This window comes from Salmo salar, chromosome 11, assembly GCF_965601325.2.
Source record: "Salmo salar chromosome 11, fSalSal1, whole genome shotgun sequence".
NCBI classification, from domain to species: domain Eukaryota; kingdom Metazoa; phylum Chordata; class Actinopteri; order Salmoniformes; family Salmonidae; genus Salmo; species Salmo salar.
In genome coordinates this window covers 79751213-79771762 of record NC_138301.1, presented here as the reverse complement: position 1 = coordinate 79771762, position 20550 = coordinate 79751213, and the positions used below count along the sequence as shown (strand labels likewise).

Sequence of the window (20550 nt, the reverse complement as noted above, 5' to 3'; positions counted from 1 at the left end):
CCCCTTGTGCTAAATTAGTTTAAAGGGCGATGGCACTTCCTGCTTTGGCCTCATTTTAGATTTGGTTCATTAAGAAATGCTAGCAGCCATGACTGAATTCAAACGTGAGTTGGTTTTGGGGTGTGGTTTGATGTGGGTGTCTCTTGTGTGTGCTCGCAGGTGGCAGAGTTAGCTAAATTATTTAGCCAATTAGCTTCAGCTAGCTGGTGTGCGACCGTGGCAAAGTTGGTTTGACTTTCGATAGCCTATCTCTGGGGCTTGTTAGGGAAATGAGACAACATTTTGTAAATATTTTAAATGCTTTTAATATTTGTATATGTGTAGTGGAAAAATAAAGATAGTGAACAAATGTGAACGATGAAGATGCATCAAGCGACTTGCTGGAGCCAAGGCCCAGCATGATGACAATCACAATTTATGGCATTGGTAGAATGGCAATCTCAATGAAGAGACATTCCCACAGAAGTCCTAGGGTCACTGTAGCCAGGAGAGGTGAAGACTTATGAAACTTGAATTTACTAAATTAATGTTACAGTGTGAATTAAATTGTCATGTTTGGATTGTTTCAGGAGTTCATAAAGACTTATGAATTTTTATATATTTCATTGTACTGTAAGTGATATGGATTTATTGTTAGAGAAACTGTTATTCTTTTCGTTGGACGGCGCATAGTTCAAAGTGGAGCTATAATTTAGAAAATGGTTATATCCAAGAATGTGTGTGATGTTTTCATGCCTTTGTTTTAATGTTTTGAGCCATGCAAAGTGATGTTAATTAGATTATGGGAGATACTGGGATTTGGCGCTCTTGGAAGAATAAAAGCTGGGTTTAAACGTTGATCATGGAGTCATTGGTAAACCGACCTCCTGATATACGCTTGTATGTCATAGTGGTGAATTTTCTATGCTGTTAAAGACTTTTATTTTCATTGTGAATATTTCTGGTATGTACCATTTGTTAACTGTATTCTTATTGCGTAACTGTAATAAATCGGATTATTTTTAAATGGATACAAACCGTAGTCTTCTAACTGTGCATCTCTGAGCTGAGGGTTAACTCAATAATTTAATACTTGGACATTGATTGTACGATATTAGCTCTTTGTTCCTTAGCCTCTTAATAATTGCATAACGGTAAACCAAGACACGTGCGTCTAATAATATTCCGAGGGGTGACGCAAGGCTCTCGACCTTGGCGATACCCACTGGATACAATTATGGGCGTATAGCCTTCAAATAATTATGGAGTCAGATAGCACATATATTAGGGGCATAGACCCTCTACACTAATTCTCTGTATTCCTCAGTGGAAGTACATTTTCACTATTCTACATATGCATTTCAACAATTTCTAGCTAGTTTGGGGTTTTTAAGTCATTGAAATTCTGATCAATTGAAATTGTTACATAATGTCCCATGTACAGTGCCTTGCGAAAGTATTCGGCCCCCTTGAACTTTTCGACCTTTTGCCACATTTCAGGCTTCAAACATAAAGATATAAAACTGTAATTTTTTGTGAAGAATCAACAACAAGTGGGACACAATTATGAAGTGGAACGAAATTTATTGGATATTTCAAACTTTTTTAACAAATAAAAAACAGAAAAATTGGCCGTGCAAAATTATTCAGCCCCTTTACTTTCAGTGCAGCAAACTCTCTCCAGAAGTTCAGTGAGGATCTCTGAATGATCCAATGTTGACCTAAATGACTAATGATGATAAATAGAATCCACCTGTGTGTAATCAAGTCTCTGTATAAATGCACCTGCTCTGTGATAGTCTCAGAGGTCCGTTTAAAGCGCAGAGAGCATCATGAAGAACAAGGAACACACCAGGCAGGTCCGAGATACTGTTGTGGAGAAGTTTAAAGCCGGATTTGGATACAAAAAGATTTCCCAAGCTTTAAACATCCCAAGGAGCACTGTGCAAGCGATAATATTGAAATGGAAGGAGTATCAGACCACTGCAAATCTACGAAGACCCGGCCGTCCCTCTAAACTTTCAGCTCATACAAGGAGAAGACTGGTCAGAGATGCAGCCAAGAGGCCCATGATCACTCTGGATGAACTGCAGAGATCTACAGCTGAGGTGGGAGACTCTGTCCAGAGGACAACAATCAGTCGTATACTGCACAAAGCTGGCCTTTATGGAAGAGTGGCAAGAAGAACGCCATTTCTTAAAGATCTCCATAAAAAGTGTCGTTTAAAGTTTGCCACTAGCCACCTGGGAGACACACCAAACATGTGGAAGAAGGTGCTCTGGTCAGATGAAACCAAAATCAAACTTTTTGGCAACAATGCAAAACGTTATGTTTGGCGTAAAAGCAACACAGCTCATCACCCTGAACACACCATCCCCACTGTCAAACATGGTGGTGGCAGCATCATGGTTTGGGCCTGCTTTTCTTCAGCAGGGGCAGGGAAGATGGTTAAAATTGATGGGAAGATGGATGGAGCCAAATACAGGACCATTCTGGAAGAAAACCTGATGGAGTCTGCAAAAGACCTGAGACTGGGACGGAGATTTGTCTTCCAACAAGACAATGATCCAAAACATAAAGCAAAATCTACAATGGAATGGTTCACAAATAAACATATCCAGGTGTTAGAATGGCCAAGTCAAAGTCCAGACCTGAATCCAATCAAGAATCTGTGGAAAGAACTGAAAACTGCTGTTCACAAACGCTCTCCATGCAACCTCACTGAGCTCGAGCTGTTTTGCAAGGAGGAATGGGCAAAAATGTCAGTCTCTCAATGTGCAAAACTGATAGAGACATACCCCAAGTGACTTACAGCTGTAATCGCAGCAAAAGGTGGCGCTACAAAGTATTAACTTAAGGGGGCTGAATAATTTTGCACGCCCAATTTTTCAGTTTTTTATTTGTTCAAAAAGTTTGAAATATCCAATAAATTTCGTTCCACTTCATGATTGTGTCCCACTTGTTGTTGATTCTTCACAAAAAATTACAGTTTTATATCTTTATGTTTGAAGCCTGAAATGTGGCAAAAGGTCGAAAAGTTCAAGGGGGCCGAATACTTTCGCAAGGCACTGTATATTGTGTAATTTACCTAAGGTCCCTAACTAGCCCAATATGGATATCCAAAGATGATTTCCAAATGTATGATTTCCTGTGTGCTGCCAGCTGTGGGCAGGATAGAAACAAACCCAACATTCATTTGTGTTGTGATGCTGTCACGACCACAAGTCTTACAAAACAATGTTTTTGACGAGACTGACTTTATGACCAAAATTATCCTATTTCTACTTTGTAGTCAATTTTGACAGTAGAATATAAACTCAGCAAAAAAATAAATGTCCCTTTTTTAGGACCCAGTCTTTCAAAGATAATTTGGAAAAATCCAAATAGCTTTACAGATCTTCATTGTAAAGTGTTTAAACACTGTTTCCCATGCTTGTTCAATGAACCATAAACAATTAATGAACATGTTAAGACACTAACAGCTTACAGACGGTAGGCAATTAAGGTCACAGTTATGAAAACTTAGGACACGAAAGAGGCCTTTCTACTGACTCTGAAAAACACCAAAAGAAAGATGCGCAGGGTCCCTGCTCATCTGCGTGAACGTGCCTTAGGCATGCTGCAAGGAGGCATGAGGACTGCAGATGTGGCCAGGGCAATAAATTGCAATGTCTGTACTGTGAGACGCCTAAGACAGCACTACAGGGAGACAGGACGGAACAGCTGATCATCCTCGCAATGGCAGACCACGTGTAACAACACCTGCACAGGATTGGTACATCCTAACATCACACCATCACAGGTACAGGATGGCAACAACAACTGCCCGAGTTACACCAGGGACGCACAATCCCTCCATCAGTGCTCAGACTGTCCGCAATAGGCTGAGAGAGGCTGGACTGAGGGCTTGTAGGCCTGTTGTAAGGCAGGTCCTCACCAGACATCACCGGCAACAACGTCGCCTATGGGCACAAACCCACCGTCATTGGACCAGACAGGACTGGCAAAAAGTTCTCTTCACTGACGAGTTGCGATTTTGTTTCACCAGGGGTAATGGTCGGATACGCGTTTATCATCGACGGAATGAGCGTTACACCGAGACCTGTACTCTGGAGCGGGATCGATTTGGAGGTGGAGGGTCCGTCATGATCTGGGGCGGTGTGTCACAGCATCATCGGACTGATCTTGTTGTCATTGCAGGCAATCTCAATGCTGTGCGTTACAGGGAAGACATCCTCCTCCCTCATGTGTTACCCTTCATGCAGGCTCATCCTGACATGACCCTCCAGCATGACAATGCCACCAGCCATACTGCTCGTTCTGTGCGTGATTCCCTGCAAGACAGGAATGTCAGTGTTCTGCCATGGCCAGCGAAGAGCCCGGATCTCAATCCCATTGAGCACGTCTGGGACCTGTTGGATCGGAGGGTGAGGGCTAGGGTCATTCCCCCCAGAAATGTCCGGGAACTTGCAGGTGCCTTGGTGGAAAAGTGGGGTAACATCTCACAGCAAGAACTGGCAAATCTGGTGCAGTCCATGAGGAGGAGATGCACTGCAGTACTTAATGCAGCTGGTGGCCACACCAGATACTGACTGTTACTTTTGATTTTACCCCCCCCTTTGTTCAGGGACACATTATTCCATTTCTGTTAGTCACATGTCTGTGGAACTTGTTCAGTTTATGTTTCAGTTGTTGAATCTTGTTATGTTCATACAAATATTTACACATGTTAAGTTTCCTGAAAATAAACGCAGTTGACAGTGAGAGGATGTTTCCTTTTTTGCTGAGTTTATGTTTTTGACTCATATCGATGCCACATAGGTTGTTTTCTAAATGAGAAGTTGTTTTTTAGGGTCAGTTGCTTTTTAACGTTGCTCCATGTGGCTTGGCGACCTAAGATCAATAGATAATATTAATCAATGCAGTTGGTAACTACCTGGTACCAAATAGTTTCTCGTAGTGGTGCTAGGTTTTAAATTAATCCCAAAGAAGCAAAAGTAATTCATAGGTTTTTACAGTGTAATTACCATTTTACCATGTAATTTATTGGTAAATACCTGGCATACCTGGATTGGTGGTTTTCTAACCAAGCCCTCTTTCTGTTCTTTTGTCTCTCTCTCTCTCTCTCTCTCTCTCTCTCTCTCTCTCTCTCTCTCTCTCTCTCTCTCTCTCTCTCTCTCTCTCTCTCTCTCTCTCTCTCTCTCTCTCTCACACTCTCACTCTCACTCTCTCACTCTGCAGTCATGGGATATTTTCTTCCGGAATGCCAATGCGGGGGCGCCACCAGGCGCAGCCTATCAGAGCCCTCCTCCTCTGGCTGGTGCTGCTCTGGGATTGGCTAACGCCCAGGCGATGGTCGGGGTGCAACCTAACGTGGAGAAGCTAGTGGAGGACCATCTGGCTGTACAGTCACTTGTACGAGCATACCAGGTACTGTACACACACACACACACTGACACACTGAGTGTAATACCTGTGTTTAGGAGGTTCCTCTGAACACACACACACACTTATGCACCTTATATTATACACACACACACACACACACACACACACACACACACACACTGAGTGTCATTGCCCTGTATGTGTCTAGGTGCGGGGGCACCACATAGCCAAGCTGGACCCTCTGGACATCAGTGTTGTAGACTTTGATGAGGCCCCAGTAATGGTGGGCTTGAAGAAAGTTGGTGAGAAACGTGCGCCCGCCTGCCTCGCCTCGCTGCCGTGTGTTTGCCAACTCTGATTAAGCTACATATTGGTTAACCTTTCTGATTGATTGTCTTACTTTCTTCTTCCTCTGTTCTCTCTTCGTTTATTCTTTATCTTTTTCTATTTTTCCCTCCCTCTTGCTTTCTGGATTTATTTTGTCTTTCACCTCTTTTTGATTTTTCTTTCCTCCCCTCTGCTATCTTTTGCGGTTTCGTTTATTTTTCATATTTTAATTTGTCCCCTCCCTTCTTTCGAACTTCCCCCTGCCCCCCTGTAGATTCGGGGTCACCACGTGGCACAGCTGGACCCTCTGGGCATCATGGCTGCCATCGACCCAGGCCCTCCCCCCTCTGACATCATCACCTCCAATGACAAACTGGGTGAGGAGAGGAGGGGAAGGGTTAAGGGGTAATTGAGACAGACAGGTTTTAGGCCTTAAATATAGTCTGTCGCCACATACTGTATATAACCTTAACCCACACCGCTATCCTCACCCTCCACATGGTTTAACCCACCTGTCACCAGCCTGTCACCCAACTATGTCATTTCCTTAGCGTGTACTATAGCACACATGCTGCTTCTTCTAGCAGTATAGTAAACTATATATTTGGCTGTGCTAGTGTTGCATATACTATGGGTAAATATTGCATGCCGCCATTTTGTTTCATTCATTCTCACTCACATTTAGGGCACAGAGTCAGATTGTCGTACTGTTAAACCATGGGATCTAGTTATGTCTCCAGTAGGGATGCACAATATATCGGTGAACATATCAGAATCAGCCAATATTAGCTAAAAATGCCAACATCGGTATCGGCCCGATGTCTAGTATAACGCCGATGTACAAAACCGATGTCAAAGCTGACGTGCATACCTATATAACGTAGGTACATGACGTAATGACGCCACGTAAAATTTTGCGCTACACGTGCAACACAGCATTCCTAACCTAGCCCACAATGTCTGCTGTGTGGATCGAGCAGTCAACAAGTCGAGCAGTCATTTGAAAGAGTAAGAACATTTCAGTGAGACAACTCAAAGGCGAAATCCATTAACGCCAAGATAATGGGATTCATTGCCCTTGACAATCAACCGTTCTCTGTCGTGGGTGATGTTGGTTTTCGTCGACCGGTCGAGCACTGGTACACGTTGCCCTACCAGAGTTACACAGTAATAGCATCACTGCTATTAGCTTTACGACATACTATGGAACGCCGTTTGGGTCTTTGTGTGTCAAAAAAGATGCACGTCAAATAACTAAATAAATAAATTATGTTGTGTGTTCTGAATTTGCACGTGCAAGCCAAGCGCCACCACTACTATCAGTAGCACTGTCAAGCTGTACAAAAAAGTCTGCAAACACCAGCCACGAACGATGTGTTTACAATACCGCGTTGGTAATAAAGCATTATTTGTTCGACTGCAACTTCTGGGGTAGCTAGCTTTAACTTGGTACCTAGCTAGTACCAATACAACCAACCTGAAAACAATGACCAGTAGAAACTGCAGTCATTTTCATTTTTCTTAGCAATGATTTAGTAATCCTTGTGAGTAAATATTAACTAGGTAGCACTTGTTGTTCACCTATTGAAATTGAACTTCAGTTCATGAAAATAACTAGCTAGCCAGCTACTTAACCCTGTTGCCCAAAGCTAACGTTATAAGCAGCCAGCTAGCTTCATCTGGCTAGTGAAGCTCGACCGGACCGGGGTATGTGTTGTGAAGCTAGCCACAATAAGGATTAGGCACAACAGTGCAATTTGCGGTTTGTCTTCAAAATAAAAGTACCTCTTTGAAAGTGATGCAGAAGGTTACAATTGGTGGAATCATGCCAAATGTAGACTAGATAATGTTAAACAAGGTTGAAATGTGAAGCAATGAAATGGGGTATCAGTCTACTCGGTGACACCCACAGAAGAGTTAATGCAAATATTACCGTTGTAGCTCTTATCGCGGGACTGCGACTGTGTGAAATCACCTCCCCAGTCAGCCTATTGTGTGTATTGACATTCATATTGCACTGTACAGCTTTACCTAAGGATTGGGGATCAATGAAATGGGGTATCAGTCTACTCAATACCAAAGATATTTTTTCCCAACATCCTCCTCAGAGTTATCAGACTCCAAAACATCCACGCAGTATTGTTTTTCCTCGGGAATGGTGTTCAATACACATAAGTTGACAATACATGTGGCTCAATTCAGTTGTTTCAGAGTCCCACAATAAGAGCTACGACGCTAATGTTCTCTGGGTGTCACTGAGTAGACTGATACCCCATGTCATTGATCCACAATCCATAGGTAAGGCTGTACAGTGAAATAAGTATGCCCCCAATGCATTTCTAAAGTATAATACATCCAGTGTGATTACAACAGATGTTTGTGAAATTAACAAATTATTATTTTTTGTGGATTTTATATAACAACATTCCAACCTCATTTAGCATGATCTATTAAATTATGGCATAATTCTACTATTTGTATTAATTTGCATCACTGTCAATGACATACTTTTATTTTGAAGGCTAACCGCAAAGTCCACTATTGTGGCTAATCCTTATTGTGGCTAGCTTTACATAGATGGGTCCGACCACCATTAATCAAATAAGAACTGTCTTATAAATTAGGGTTATTTTAGATGACACCTAGCTATATAGTTAGCTAGGTAACTATAGCTACTGAAACAGATTATGTCATGTTGCTATGTTTTTGGGGAAGAACGTTGTTTGCATCCATGAGCTAGCTAGCTTTTTTTTTTTCATGACCAGCACTGTAGGCGCGTGAGACAACTTTACCAGCATCATAGCATACATATCGATGAATCGTTGTGACATGAAATACGAGTGATAGTGTAATCAATGTGTAATAACTACGTAAAAAAATTATGAACGCTCCCAATCACGGCAGGATGTGATACAGCCTGGATTCGAACCAGAGACTGTAGTGACGCATCTTGCACTGAGTTGCAGTGCCTTAGACCGCTGCGTCCATGTGTGTGTGTTAACTATTTAACTGTACTAGAATGCTTAAAAGGACGCAAAAAATTTAAATATCGGTTATCGGTACCGGTATCAGGGTTATTTTGGCATCTGATATCGGTATCGGCCACAAATGTCATATCGGTGCATCACTAGTTTCCAGGCATACTGTTATCTAATCCCCCCTTCCTCCTGCCTGGGTAATCTGTAGGTTATGATCTCTGACAGAAAATGGCCACTGAGAGTGTGTGTGCATGTGTGAGTGCATATGCGTGTGTGTGTGTGTACTGAAAGGGTTACATAGTTTAAAAAAATGTGATTACATGGAATTTACAGTTGGCCTATTGGTGTTGTGGTCAAAGAGTTCTCTTCTGCACTCTTAGAAAAAAGGGTTCCAAAAGGGTTCTTTGGCTGTCCATAGGATAACTCATTTTGGTTCCAGGTAGATCTCTTTTGGGTTCCATGTAGAACCCTCTGTGTAAAGGGTTCTACATGAATCTCAACAGGGTTCTACCTGGAACCGAAAAGGGTTCTTCAAAGGGTTATCCTTTGGTTCTGTGTGTCTCAAACTGGTATTGTTGATCTTCAGTAGTGTGACTGACTGGCTGTCACTTTTAGCTGATGTCAACAGGGCAATATCCGGATTTGTGTGTGGGTTTGAGAGACATCTGTGGGTGTGCACCAGAATATGTATGTGTGTTTGTGTGCGTGCGTGCATGTCACCAACCTCTTTGTGTGTACGTTCCACTAACCCATATGTGTGTTTCTTTCTCTGTGTCCCCCAGACCTCTCTGGGTATAAAGAGCGCCTGTATGATCTCACTGCTGAAGGTATGGACACAGCAGCCCATAGACTACAATATACAGGATCCTCTACTTCCTTTTTAGCTCTGCTACAGCTCTGCTGCTGCTGCGGCCTGGTTCCAAACCCATACCATGGCCCTGTCTCTACGTACTTGTTGTCTATGCCCCTAAGACTACGCTCTCAGATGGAGAAGCAAGTGCCTAGGGATCAGGTCACAGTATTGGTTTCCGAACTGGACCTAAGGATTTCTCTGTAGCTTTCAGGTGATGTTTCCCAAGTCCCACTGATGAGTGATGGTAGGATAGTTCCCTAGTTCTTAGCTATTCTTTTATCTCTTGGTTGCTCTGTGTGCAGTTTATTGTAGAAGTAAAGTAGTCCCAAGTTTCTTTTCCTGAAGTAATCACGGTTAATAGCATTGGGCCAATAGTCTAAAGGTTACTGGTTCGAATCTCTAAGCCGGCTAGGTGAAAAATCTGTCGATGGGCCCTTGAGTAAGGTACTAAACATTAATTGCTTCTTTAAATCATTTTTGATTAGAGCGTCTGCTAAATGACTAAAATGTAAATGTGGGTCCTCAGGGTCAGTGAGAAGGCTGTGTAGACATGTCTCTCCGGCTGCCTCAACTCTTTAACTTGATTAGATTTCATCTGCTTGGCTGGATTCCCCCCAGTCTCTAGTAAAACAAGTGACAGAGTGTTAGAGAATGCTGCCTTGTTGTATTTTTATTAACACAAGGTCATATTAGGGGATAGTGTGTGCGCGTGTGTGTGTGCCTGGGTGATAATGTGTGTTTATTAGGTCAAATCCTGTTAAGTAACCCAGTGAGCTGGCTGACTGAACCTGAACCTCAGATCCAGTGGCGCCTTGCCAACCTGTTGCTGGCACACATACTGTTTGGCCCTAGGGGGAGCCCAGCTTGGGGGGGGGAGAGCACATGTGTGTCTGAATATTTTTAATGGCGGGTATATGCCTACACCATTCTGTTGTTAGGGGTACGCAGTTCGCTCAAACACCTAAATGCTGCTTTTGGAAGGAAAATTATTTTAATCATATTGTAATTAACCATAGGTCATATTTTATAGAAATATGGAAACACTGGACAGTTACTTTAACATAACAGAAACAGCTGTTTAGATCATCAGTAATAGCGATGCTCCTAGGCTTTACACACTCAAGCATTACATATGGCAATGGAACATTTTACTAAAAAACAGACATACAGTGCCTTCAGAAAGTATTCACACCCCTTGACTTTTTCCACATGTTGTTGTGTTACAAGTTGGGATTAAAATGGATTTAATTGTAATTTTGTGTCAACAATCTACACAAAATAATCTGTATTGTCAAAGTGGAAGAAAAATTCTAACATTTGTAAAGAAAATTATGAAAAATAATGCAATAATATATCTTGATTACATAGGTATTCAACCCCATGAGTCAAGTCATGTTAGAATCACCTTTGGCAGTGATTACAGCTGTAAGTCTTTCTGGGAAGAGCTTTCACACCTGGATTGTGCAATATTTGCACATCATTATTAAAAGAATTCTTGAAGCGCTGTCAAGTTGGTTGTTGATCATTGCTACACAGCTGATTTAAGTCAAAACTGTAATTACGCCACTCAGGAATATTCAATGTTATCTTGGTAAGCAACTCCGGTGTATATTTGGCCTTGTGGTTTAGGTTATTGACCTGCTGAAAGGCGAATTTGTCTCCCAGAGTGGTACTTCGTGATGTGTTGTGTCCCTGAGTGGTTTTCTTCCTCTCCGGCAACTGAGCACTACAAAGATACTGTCAAGACTTCCGCCGAAGTCAGGTCCTCTCCTTGTTCGGGCGGCGGTCGGCGTCGCCGGTCTTCTAGCCATCATCGATCCACTTTTCATTTTCCATGTGTTTTGTCTTGTTTTTCCTCACACCTGGTTTCAATTCCCTCAATCACTTGTTAAATGGCCGGACAAACCGCGGACCCAGCTTCCGGCAGGGCAGGCGGAGGGGCAGGTTCCGGGTCGAGAGCCAGACCCGGCTTCACTGCGGTGACGGTCTGTGCTGGCTTTCTGGCGCAGCATGGCTCGCTGGAGGTGAACATGGGCGGCGTCCCATGTCTCCTCCGCACGCCTGAACCAGTCGTCCACCGCAGGAGCCTCGGTTTGACGCTGATGCCAAGGCGCCAGAACCAGCTGGTACCCCAGTACGCACTGGAAGGGGGAGAGGTTAGTGTAGGAGTGTTGGAGTGGCGGAGCGAGTTCTGAGCCATCTCGGCCCAAGGCACGAACACTGCCCACTCTCCCGGCCGATCCTGGCAATACGACCGCAGAAACCTTCCCACATCCTGGTTCACTCTCTCTACCTGCCCATTACTCTCGGGATGAAACCCTGAGGTAAGGCTGATCGAGACCCCCAGACATTCCATGAATGCCTTCCAGACCCTCGAAGTGAACTGGGGACCTCGATCAGACACTATACCCTCAGCCACCCTGTAGTGCCGGAAGACGTGCGTAAACAAGGGCTCTGCAGTCTGTAGGGCCGTTGGGAGACCGGGCAGAGAGAGGAGACGGCAGGACTTAGAGAACCGATCCACAACGACCAGGATCGTGGTGTTTCCCTGTGGGGGGGGGGAGATCAGTCAGAAAATCCACCGACAGGTGTGACCAAGGCCGCTGTGGAACAGGTAAGGGGTGTAGCTTCCCTCTGGGCAGGTGCCTAGGAGCCTTACACTGGGCACACACCGAGCAGGAGGAAACATAAACCCTCACATCCTTGGCCAAGGTAGGCCACCAGTACTTCCCAACCAAACAGCGCACTGTCCGACTGATCCCATGATGACTAGAGGAGGGTGACGTGTGGGCCCAATAGATCAACCGGTCACGGATGGCAGACGGAACGTATAGACGCCCAGTGGGACACTTGAGGGGTGCGGGCTCTGCACATAACACCCGCTCAATGTCTGTGTCCAGCTCCCACACTACCGGCGCCACCAGGCAGGAATGCCGGGAGTATGGGAGTGGGATCCATGGGCCTCTCCTCTGTGTCATACAGTCGGGACAGTGAGTCTGCTTTCACGTTTTGCCAATCTAGACTGTAGGAAAGGGAAAAAACAAAATGGGTGAAAAACATGGCCCACCTTGCCTGGCGAGGGTTCAGTCTCCTCGCTGCCCAGATGTACTCCAGATTGCGGTGGTCAGTCCAGATGAGAAAAGGGTGTTTAGCCCCCTCAAGCCAATGTCTCCACACCTTCAAAGCCTTGACGACAGCCAACAGCTCCCGGTCCCCCACGTCATAGTTTCTCTCCGCCGGGCTGAGCTTCTTCGAGAAGAAGGCACAGGGGCGGAGCTTCGGTGGCGTACCCGAGCGCTGAGAGAGCATGGCTCCTATCCCAGCCTCGGACACGTCCACCTCCACTATGAACGCCAAAGAGGGTTCCAGATGGGCCAGCACAGGAGCCGAGGTAAACAGAGCCCTCAGGTGACCAAAAGCCCTGTCCGCCTCAGCCGACCACTGCAAACGTACCGGGCCCCCCTTCAGCAGTGAGGTAATGGGAGCCGCTACCTGACCAAAACCCCGGATAAACCTCCGGTAGTAATTGGCAAACCCTAGAAACCGCTGCACCTCCTTTACGGTGGTGGGAGATGGCCAATTACGCAAGGCTGAAATGCGGTCACTCTCCTTCTCCACCCCCGAGGTTGAAATGCAGTACCCTAGGAAGGAGACGGACTGCTGGAAGAACAGGCATTTCTCAGCCTTGACGTACAGGTCATGCTCCAACAGTCGACCAAGCACCCTGCGCACCAGGCACACATGCTCGGCGCGTGTAGCGGAGTATATCAGAATGTCATCAATATACACCATTACACCCTGCCCGTGCAGGTCCCTGAAAATCTCGCCTACAAAGGCTTGGAAGACTGATGGAGCATTCATCAACCCGTACGTCATGACGGGGTACTCATAATGCCCTGAGGTTGTACTGAACACCGTCTTCCACTCGTCTCTCTCCCGGATACGCACCAGGTTGTAAGCATTCCTGAGATATAGTTTGGTGAAGAAGCGCGCCCCGTGCAATGACTCAATCGCTGTGGTGATAAGAGGTAGCGGGTAACTGTACCTCACCGTGATCTGATTCAGGCCTTGGTAGTCAATACATGGGCGCAGACCTCCCTCCTTCTTCTTCACAAAAAATAAACTCGGAGGCGGGTGAAGTGGAGGACCAAATGTACCTCTGACGCAGGGATTCAGAGACATGTTTCCATAGCCGCCGTCTCCGCCTGTGAGAGGGGATACACGTGACTCCTGGGAAGTGCAGCGTCTACCAGGAGATTTATCCCACAATCGCCATGTCGATGGGTTGGTAATTGAGTCGCCTTCTTTTTGGAGAAGGTGAGAGCCAAATCAGCATATTCAGGGGGAATGTGCACGGTGGAGACCTGGTCTGGACTTTCCACCATAGTAGCACCAACGGAAACCCCTAGACACCTCCCCGAGCACTCTCGCGACCACCCCGTGAGAGCCCTCCGTTGCCAAGAAACAGTGGGGTCATGACAAGCTAACCAGGGTAGGCCTAGCACCACGGGAAACGCAGGAGTCTGAGGTGCGGGAGGTTCCTCCAAAACCAAAACGTGCACCACTTGTGGTCCCGAGGGCCGAGTTTGGGAAACGTTGTATGTAGTGACTGGTTGTATTGATACACCATCCAACGTGTAATTAATAACTTCACCATGCTCAAAGGGATATTCATTATCTGCTTTTTAAATGTATTTCTACCCATCTACCAATAGGTGCCCTTCTTTGTGAGGCATTGAAAAACCTCCCTGGTCTGTGGTTGAATTTGTGTTTGAAATTCACTGCTCGACTGAGGGACCTTACAGATAATTGTATGAGTGGGGTATAGAGATGAGGTAGTCAATCAAAAATAATGTTAAACACTATTATTGCACACAGAGTGAGTCCATGCAATTTATTATGTGACTTGTTAAGCACATTTTTACTCCTGAACCTATTTAGGCTTGCCATAACAAAGGGGTTGAATACTTATTGACGCAAGACATTTCAGCTTTTAATTTTTAAGTAATTGTGACCGACCGGCTCGATTCGATATTAGGTAGCAACATTTGAAATTGTGTTTTTTACATTGGATAAAGTAGAGACTAAGAGCTAGAGCATGGTATATCAGACACTACAGATTAGGAACAATGAGGAAGTAATTCTGCTTTGAAAGTTGATAAACTTGTTACCCCACTTTTGAGAAAATGGCCTTGAATGTTTTGGTACAACTACTGGATAGCTCTTCTTTGTCTACACCCATTCAGCATCATTCACACCCGCTTAAGCCTTAGCCCCACCCATCTCTTTAAGGATTCACATGTGACGCCATATGCTAAACAGAGTGAGTACGGTCGTTGTGTGCTAAACAACCAAATATTTCAAGACTAAGTTAGCGTTAAGTTAGCTGGCTAGCCAGCTCAAATAATGAGCATATCATATATTAAGACAACGTCTTAACTTTAGCTAATTTGTATTCATTATTTCAGGAAAATAAACTCACAACAAGATCATTATTTACAAGTTAATGGCAAGTTAATTACAGAAAATAGCTTATGGTTGTGAGTGTGATTAAAATAAAATCAGTGCATTCTACCAGAGAACTTGAACACCGTCTCTTTGGCCTAACGTTATATCCTAATTTGACTTTGGTGCAGGTCATGTTGTTCTTCACATTACTGTCTCTGGTAAACACACACTATATCAAATAAAATCTAAATGTATTTGTCACATGCACAGGATACAGAAGGTGTAAACGGTACAGTGAAATGGTTACTTGCATAGTGGAGTATTTTGTTTAGCTAAACAATTAACCATAGTCCCAACTCATAACATTACTACCCTGCATGAATCTGAAGGTAGCTAAAGCTAACCAACTAGGTTCAATGTTAGCTAGTTGGCTAACATTAGGCTATTACTAGCAATGCTCTGAGATATGAATAATACAGTGAGGGGAAAAAGTATTTTATCCCCTGCTGATTTTGTACGTTTGCCCACTGACAAAGAAATGATCAGTCTATAATTTTAATGGTAGGTTTATTTGAACAGTGAGAGACAGAATAACAACAAAAAAATCCTGAAAAACGCATGTCAAAAATGTTATTAATTGATTAGCATTTTAATGAGGGAAATAAGTATTTGAACCCCTCTCAATCAGAATGATTTCTGTCTCCCAGGTGTCTTTTATACAGGTAACGAGCTGAGATTAGGAGCACACTCTTAAAGGGAGTGCTCCTAATCTCAGTTTGTTACCTGTATAAAAGACACCTGTCCACAGAAGCAATCAATCAATCAGATTCCAAACTCTCCACCATGGCCAAGACCAAAGAGCTCTCCAAGGATGTCAGGGACAAGATTGTAGACCTACACAAGGCTGGAATGGGCTACAAGACCATCGCCAAGCAGCTTGGTGAGAAGGTGACAACAGTTGGTGCAATTATTCGCAAATGGAAGAAACACAAAAGAACTGTCAATCTCCCTCGGCCTGGGGTTCCATGCAAGATCTCACCTCGTGGAGTTGCAATGATCATGAGAACGGTGAGGAATCAGCCCAGAACTACACGGGAGGATCTTGTCAATGATCTCAAGGCAGCTGGGACCATAGTCACCAAGAAAACAATTGGTAACACACTACGCCGTGAAGGACTGAAATCCTGCAGCGCCTGCAAGGTCCCCCTGCTCAAGAAAGCACATATGTCACGGGTGTCGTAGGGTAGAGACCAAGACGCAGCGGGAAAATGTATACTCATCTTCTTTTTTTATTGGTGAAGAAGGAAAACATAAATGTATACAAAACAAAACGAATTTGACAGTCTCGTCAGGCAAACAGCTAAACAAGAACAATCCCACAAAATCCCATGACAAACAAACTCCTAATTATAGGACCTTCAATCAGAGGCAACGATAACCAGCTGCCTCCAATTGAAGGTCCAACCCCAATTAACTAAACATAGAACTACAATAGACTAGATAGAACATAGAAATATACTAACATAGAACATAGACTAACAAACCCCGGACTAATAAATCAAATCACCCCTCTACCGAAACACATACACAAAACACACCCTGAACCACATAAAACAAACACCCCCTGCCACGTCCTGACCAAACTACAATAACAAATAACCCCTATACTGGTCAGGACGTGACAACATATACATGCCCGTCTGAAGTTTGCCAATGAACATCTGAATGACTCAGAGGACAACTGGTGAAAGTGTTGTGGTCAGATGAGACCAAAATGGAGCTCTTTGGCATCAACTCAAATCGCCGTGTTTGGAGAAGGAGGAATGCTGCCTATGACCCCAAGAACACCATCCCCACCATCAAACATGGAGGTGGAAACATTATGCTTTGGGGGTGTTTTTCTGCTAAGGGGACAGGACAACTTCACCGCATCAAAGGGACGATGGACGGGGCCATGTACCGTCAAATCTTGGGTGAGAACCTCCTTCCCTCAGCCAGAGCATTGAAAATTAGTCGCGGATGGGTATTCCAGCATGACAATGACCCAAAACACACGGCCAAGGCACAAAGGAGTGGCTCAAGAAGAAGCACATTAAGGTCCTGGAGTGGCCTAGCCAGTCTCCAGACATTAATCCCATAGAAAATCTGTGGAAGGAGCTGAAGGTTTGAGTTGCCAAACGTCAGCCTCGAAACCTTAATGACTTGGAGAAGATCTGCAAAGAGGAGTGTGACAAAATCCCTCCTGAAATGTGTGCAAACCTGGTGGCCAACTACAAGAAACGTCTGACCTCTGTGATTGCCAACAAGGGTTTTGTTGTTATTCTGTCTCTCACTGTTCAAATAAACCTACCATTACAATTATAGACTGATCATTTCTTTGTCAGTGGGCAAATGTACAAAATCAGCAGGGGATCAAATACTTTTTTCCCTCACTGTATTACTATACACACGTAACGTTAGCTAGCGAGCCAGCCAGCTAGCGTAAGCTAGCTAACAGTACGCTTTAACTTGCAATGAAAACGACTTTCTGACTAAATTAGAAACGTATAATATCTTAAAATGTAGATAGATAGACTCTCTTAGTCATATACATGGATGAACGCTTCTCCCTCTCTGTCACAGATAGTTGCCCTTAATTTGAAGATGTAATCTGGAGACAGGTGTTTTTATATAACAGCCTTCTGTGTGTTCTCTTTTTGACTCCCTCCACATATTTGCAATCAAACACCAGAATTTCCTTAGCTATTATACTCTGCTTCCACCGGACATTCCACTGATTTCAAGACTCGGTCCTCCAGAAAGCGGAGAGCATTAGCAACACTTTTGCAATTCTTCATGACATCCTTTAAAAACGCAGTGTTAGAAAGGATTACCTACACTTACTGAGCAGCTCATGTTATAGACAGAAGTGTGCTACATGGCAGACCAATCCAAACTCATCTCTTGGCATGTCCAGCCCACCCATTATCTCAGCCAATCATGGCTAACGGGAAAGTTCCTGTCTTTTTCCATGGCTAAACCAACTAGGCTCGTAATTGAACAATTTTATTCGTATTTACAGTTGGCATACAAGTTTGTTATTAAGGCACATGAAAGTTTATGTTTCAGAAGGCATTTCTGCCAAAAAATGCATTTTGATAAAAATGTTTACGTTCCAATGCCTCTCCTGTGAAGTAGTGATGTGCGACATATGCCTAGTTTCCTGAAACGAGTCACAATTTCTAAACTTTTTTATTAACATAATTCCACTTTGACATTATGGGCTATTGTGTGTAGGCCTGTGACACAAATTCGCAATTTAATCTATTTTAAATTCAGGCTGTAACACAACAAAATGTGAAAAAAGTCAGGGGGTATGAGTACTTTCTGAAGGCACTGTAGTGGGACTCTGCTGACTGACGCCATTCTCTGCCACCATTTTGTATTTGCATCATCACTTACCCCTTCATTCCAGAAAATGAATTGTTTTTGTCACCCCTCCATCTCTCCCCACCACCCCTCTTCATCTTACTGCTGACATTGTTATTTCACCATCACCTCTTGCTGTTTCTTTTTCTCTCGCTCTACCTCTTTCTCTCATATGCTCTGTCTCTCCCATCTATCTTGTGTAATGCAATAACCCTGCTTGTGGCCATCAAACTAACCAATCAATGTTGTGCTTTTTTGGATGTCTGTGTAACTTTTATATTCAAATATAGAGTGGGTTTCTCTAGATATCATGTCATTTTGATGTTTATATTAGCCTTCCTTCTGTATGCCCCTCTCTCCCACTAATTCTCTCTCTTTCTGATTTTTTCCATCTCTCTCTCTCTCTTTCTCTAACTCTCTGATCACCTCTTCCTCTCTCCATTTGTCTATTATGTTTCTACACTCCCCCCTTCCATCTACATGGTAACAATGGCAGAGTTCTATGGTCTGGATGAGTCCGACCTGGACAAGGTGTTCCGGCTCCCCACCACAACCTTTATTGGGGGCAGCGAGAGCACTCTGCCCCTCCGAGAGATCATACAGCGCCTCGAGGTAGATCCGACGCATTGCACACACTCACTGCTTGCAAAAAACTTCCCACACACATGCACACACACACACAGACGCACTGACCTCTCCTCTCCTCTCCTCTAGATGGCGTACTGTCAGTCTATTGGAGTAGAGTTCATGTTCATTAATGACCTGGAGCAGTGCCAGTGGATCAGACAGAAGTTTGAGAGGCCAGGCATCATGCAGTTCACCCTGGAGGAGAAGAGGACCCTGCTAGCCAGAATGGTTCGATCCACCAGGTCTGTCTGTACACCAGTTTCACATAAACAAAATAGTCTGTGCATATTTACCAATTGTGCAGGTTACAAAAAATGTCACAAAGAATAAAAGGAATTCCTTTACGCTGTTGTATGCTCCCGTAGTTTATTGCATAAGCTCCTCCCAGAGTGCTAAGAACCTTGGCGTGATCCTGGACAACACCCTGTCGTTCTCCACTAACATCAAGGCGGTGACCCGATCCTGTAGGTTCATGCTCTACAACATTCGCAGAGTACGACCCTGCCTCACACAGGAAGCGGCGCAGGTCCTAATCCAGGCACTTGTCATCTCCCGTCTGGATTACTGCAACTCGCTGTTGGCTGGGCTCCCTGCCTGTGCCATTAAACCCCTACAACTCATCCAGAACGCCGCAGCCCGTCTGGTGTTCAACCTTCCCAAGTTCTCTCACGTCACCCCGCTCCTCCGCTCTCTCCACTGGCTTCCAGTTGAAGCTCGCATCCGCTACAAGACCATGGTGATTGCCTACGGAGCTGTGAAGGGAACAGCACCTCCATACCTTCAGGCTCTGATCAGGCCCTACACCCAAACAAGGGCACTGCGTTCATCCACCACTGGCCTGCTGGCCCCCCCTACCTCTGAGGAAGCACAGTTCCCGCTCAGCCCAGTCAAAACTGTTCGCTGCTCTGGCACCCCAATGGTGGAACAAGCTCCCTCACGACGCCAGGACAGCGGAGTCAATCACCACCTTCCGGAGACACCTGAAACCCCACCTCTTTAAGGAATACCTAGGATAGGATAAAGTAATCCTTCTAAACCCCCCCCCCCCCTAAAAGATTTAGATGCACTATTGTAAAGTGGTTGTTCCACTGGATATCATAAGGTGAATGCACCATTTTATAAGTCGCTCTGGATAAGAGCGTCTGCTAAATGACTTAAATGTAATGTAATAAGCATATTGCTATTACCATATTTCTTGTGCTATGATATGGTTAGTGTGATGCACACAGCTGGACAACATACTACACTTCCACACCTCATCCCCAGATGACAGCAGCAACCGGTTTAAGTGATGTGCTCTGCGAGGAAGCCTTACATTTGACATTTTTGTCATTTAGCAGACTCTCTTATCCAGAACGACTTACAGTTAGTGCATTCATCTTAAAAACCTCTTAAGGATCGTACCCTTTTTTCAGTTTTTGCCTAAAATGACTTACCCAAATCTAACTGCCTGTAGCTCAGGACCTGAAGCAAAGATATGCATATTCTTGATACCATTTGAAAGAAAACACTTTGAAGTTTGTGGAAATGTGAAATTAATGT

The 20550-nt window shown here is 44.3% G+C and overlaps 1 protein-coding gene across 4 annotated transcripts in view; it reads left to right on the top strand.

Moving 5' to 3' along the window:
- Nucleotides 1-20550, top strand: part of LOC106563000 (2-oxoglutarate dehydrogenase complex component E1) — a 53609-nt gene that overhangs the window by 18160 nt on the left and 14899 nt on the right. The window contains exons 1-6 of one of the 4 annotated variants that reach the window (XM_045689837.2): nucleotides 5308-5409; nucleotides 5576-5669; nucleotides 5969-6071; nucleotides 9455-9499; nucleotides 18878-18993; nucleotides 19096-19250. In XM_045689837.2, coding sequence (XP_045545793.1) covers nucleotides 6011-6071; nucleotides 9455-9499; nucleotides 18878-18993; nucleotides 19096-19250 — 377 coding nt within the window. In that variant the 5' untranslated portion in view covers nucleotides 5308-5409; nucleotides 5576-5669; nucleotides 5969-6010. Of the gene's footprint in view, nucleotides 1-5220; nucleotides 5410-5575; nucleotides 5670-5968; nucleotides 6072-9454; nucleotides 9500-18877; nucleotides 18994-19095; nucleotides 19251-20550 lie in introns of those variants that run through there. The other 3 variants (XM_045689833.2, XM_045689835.2, XM_045689836.2) reach the window with 3 other exon arrangements.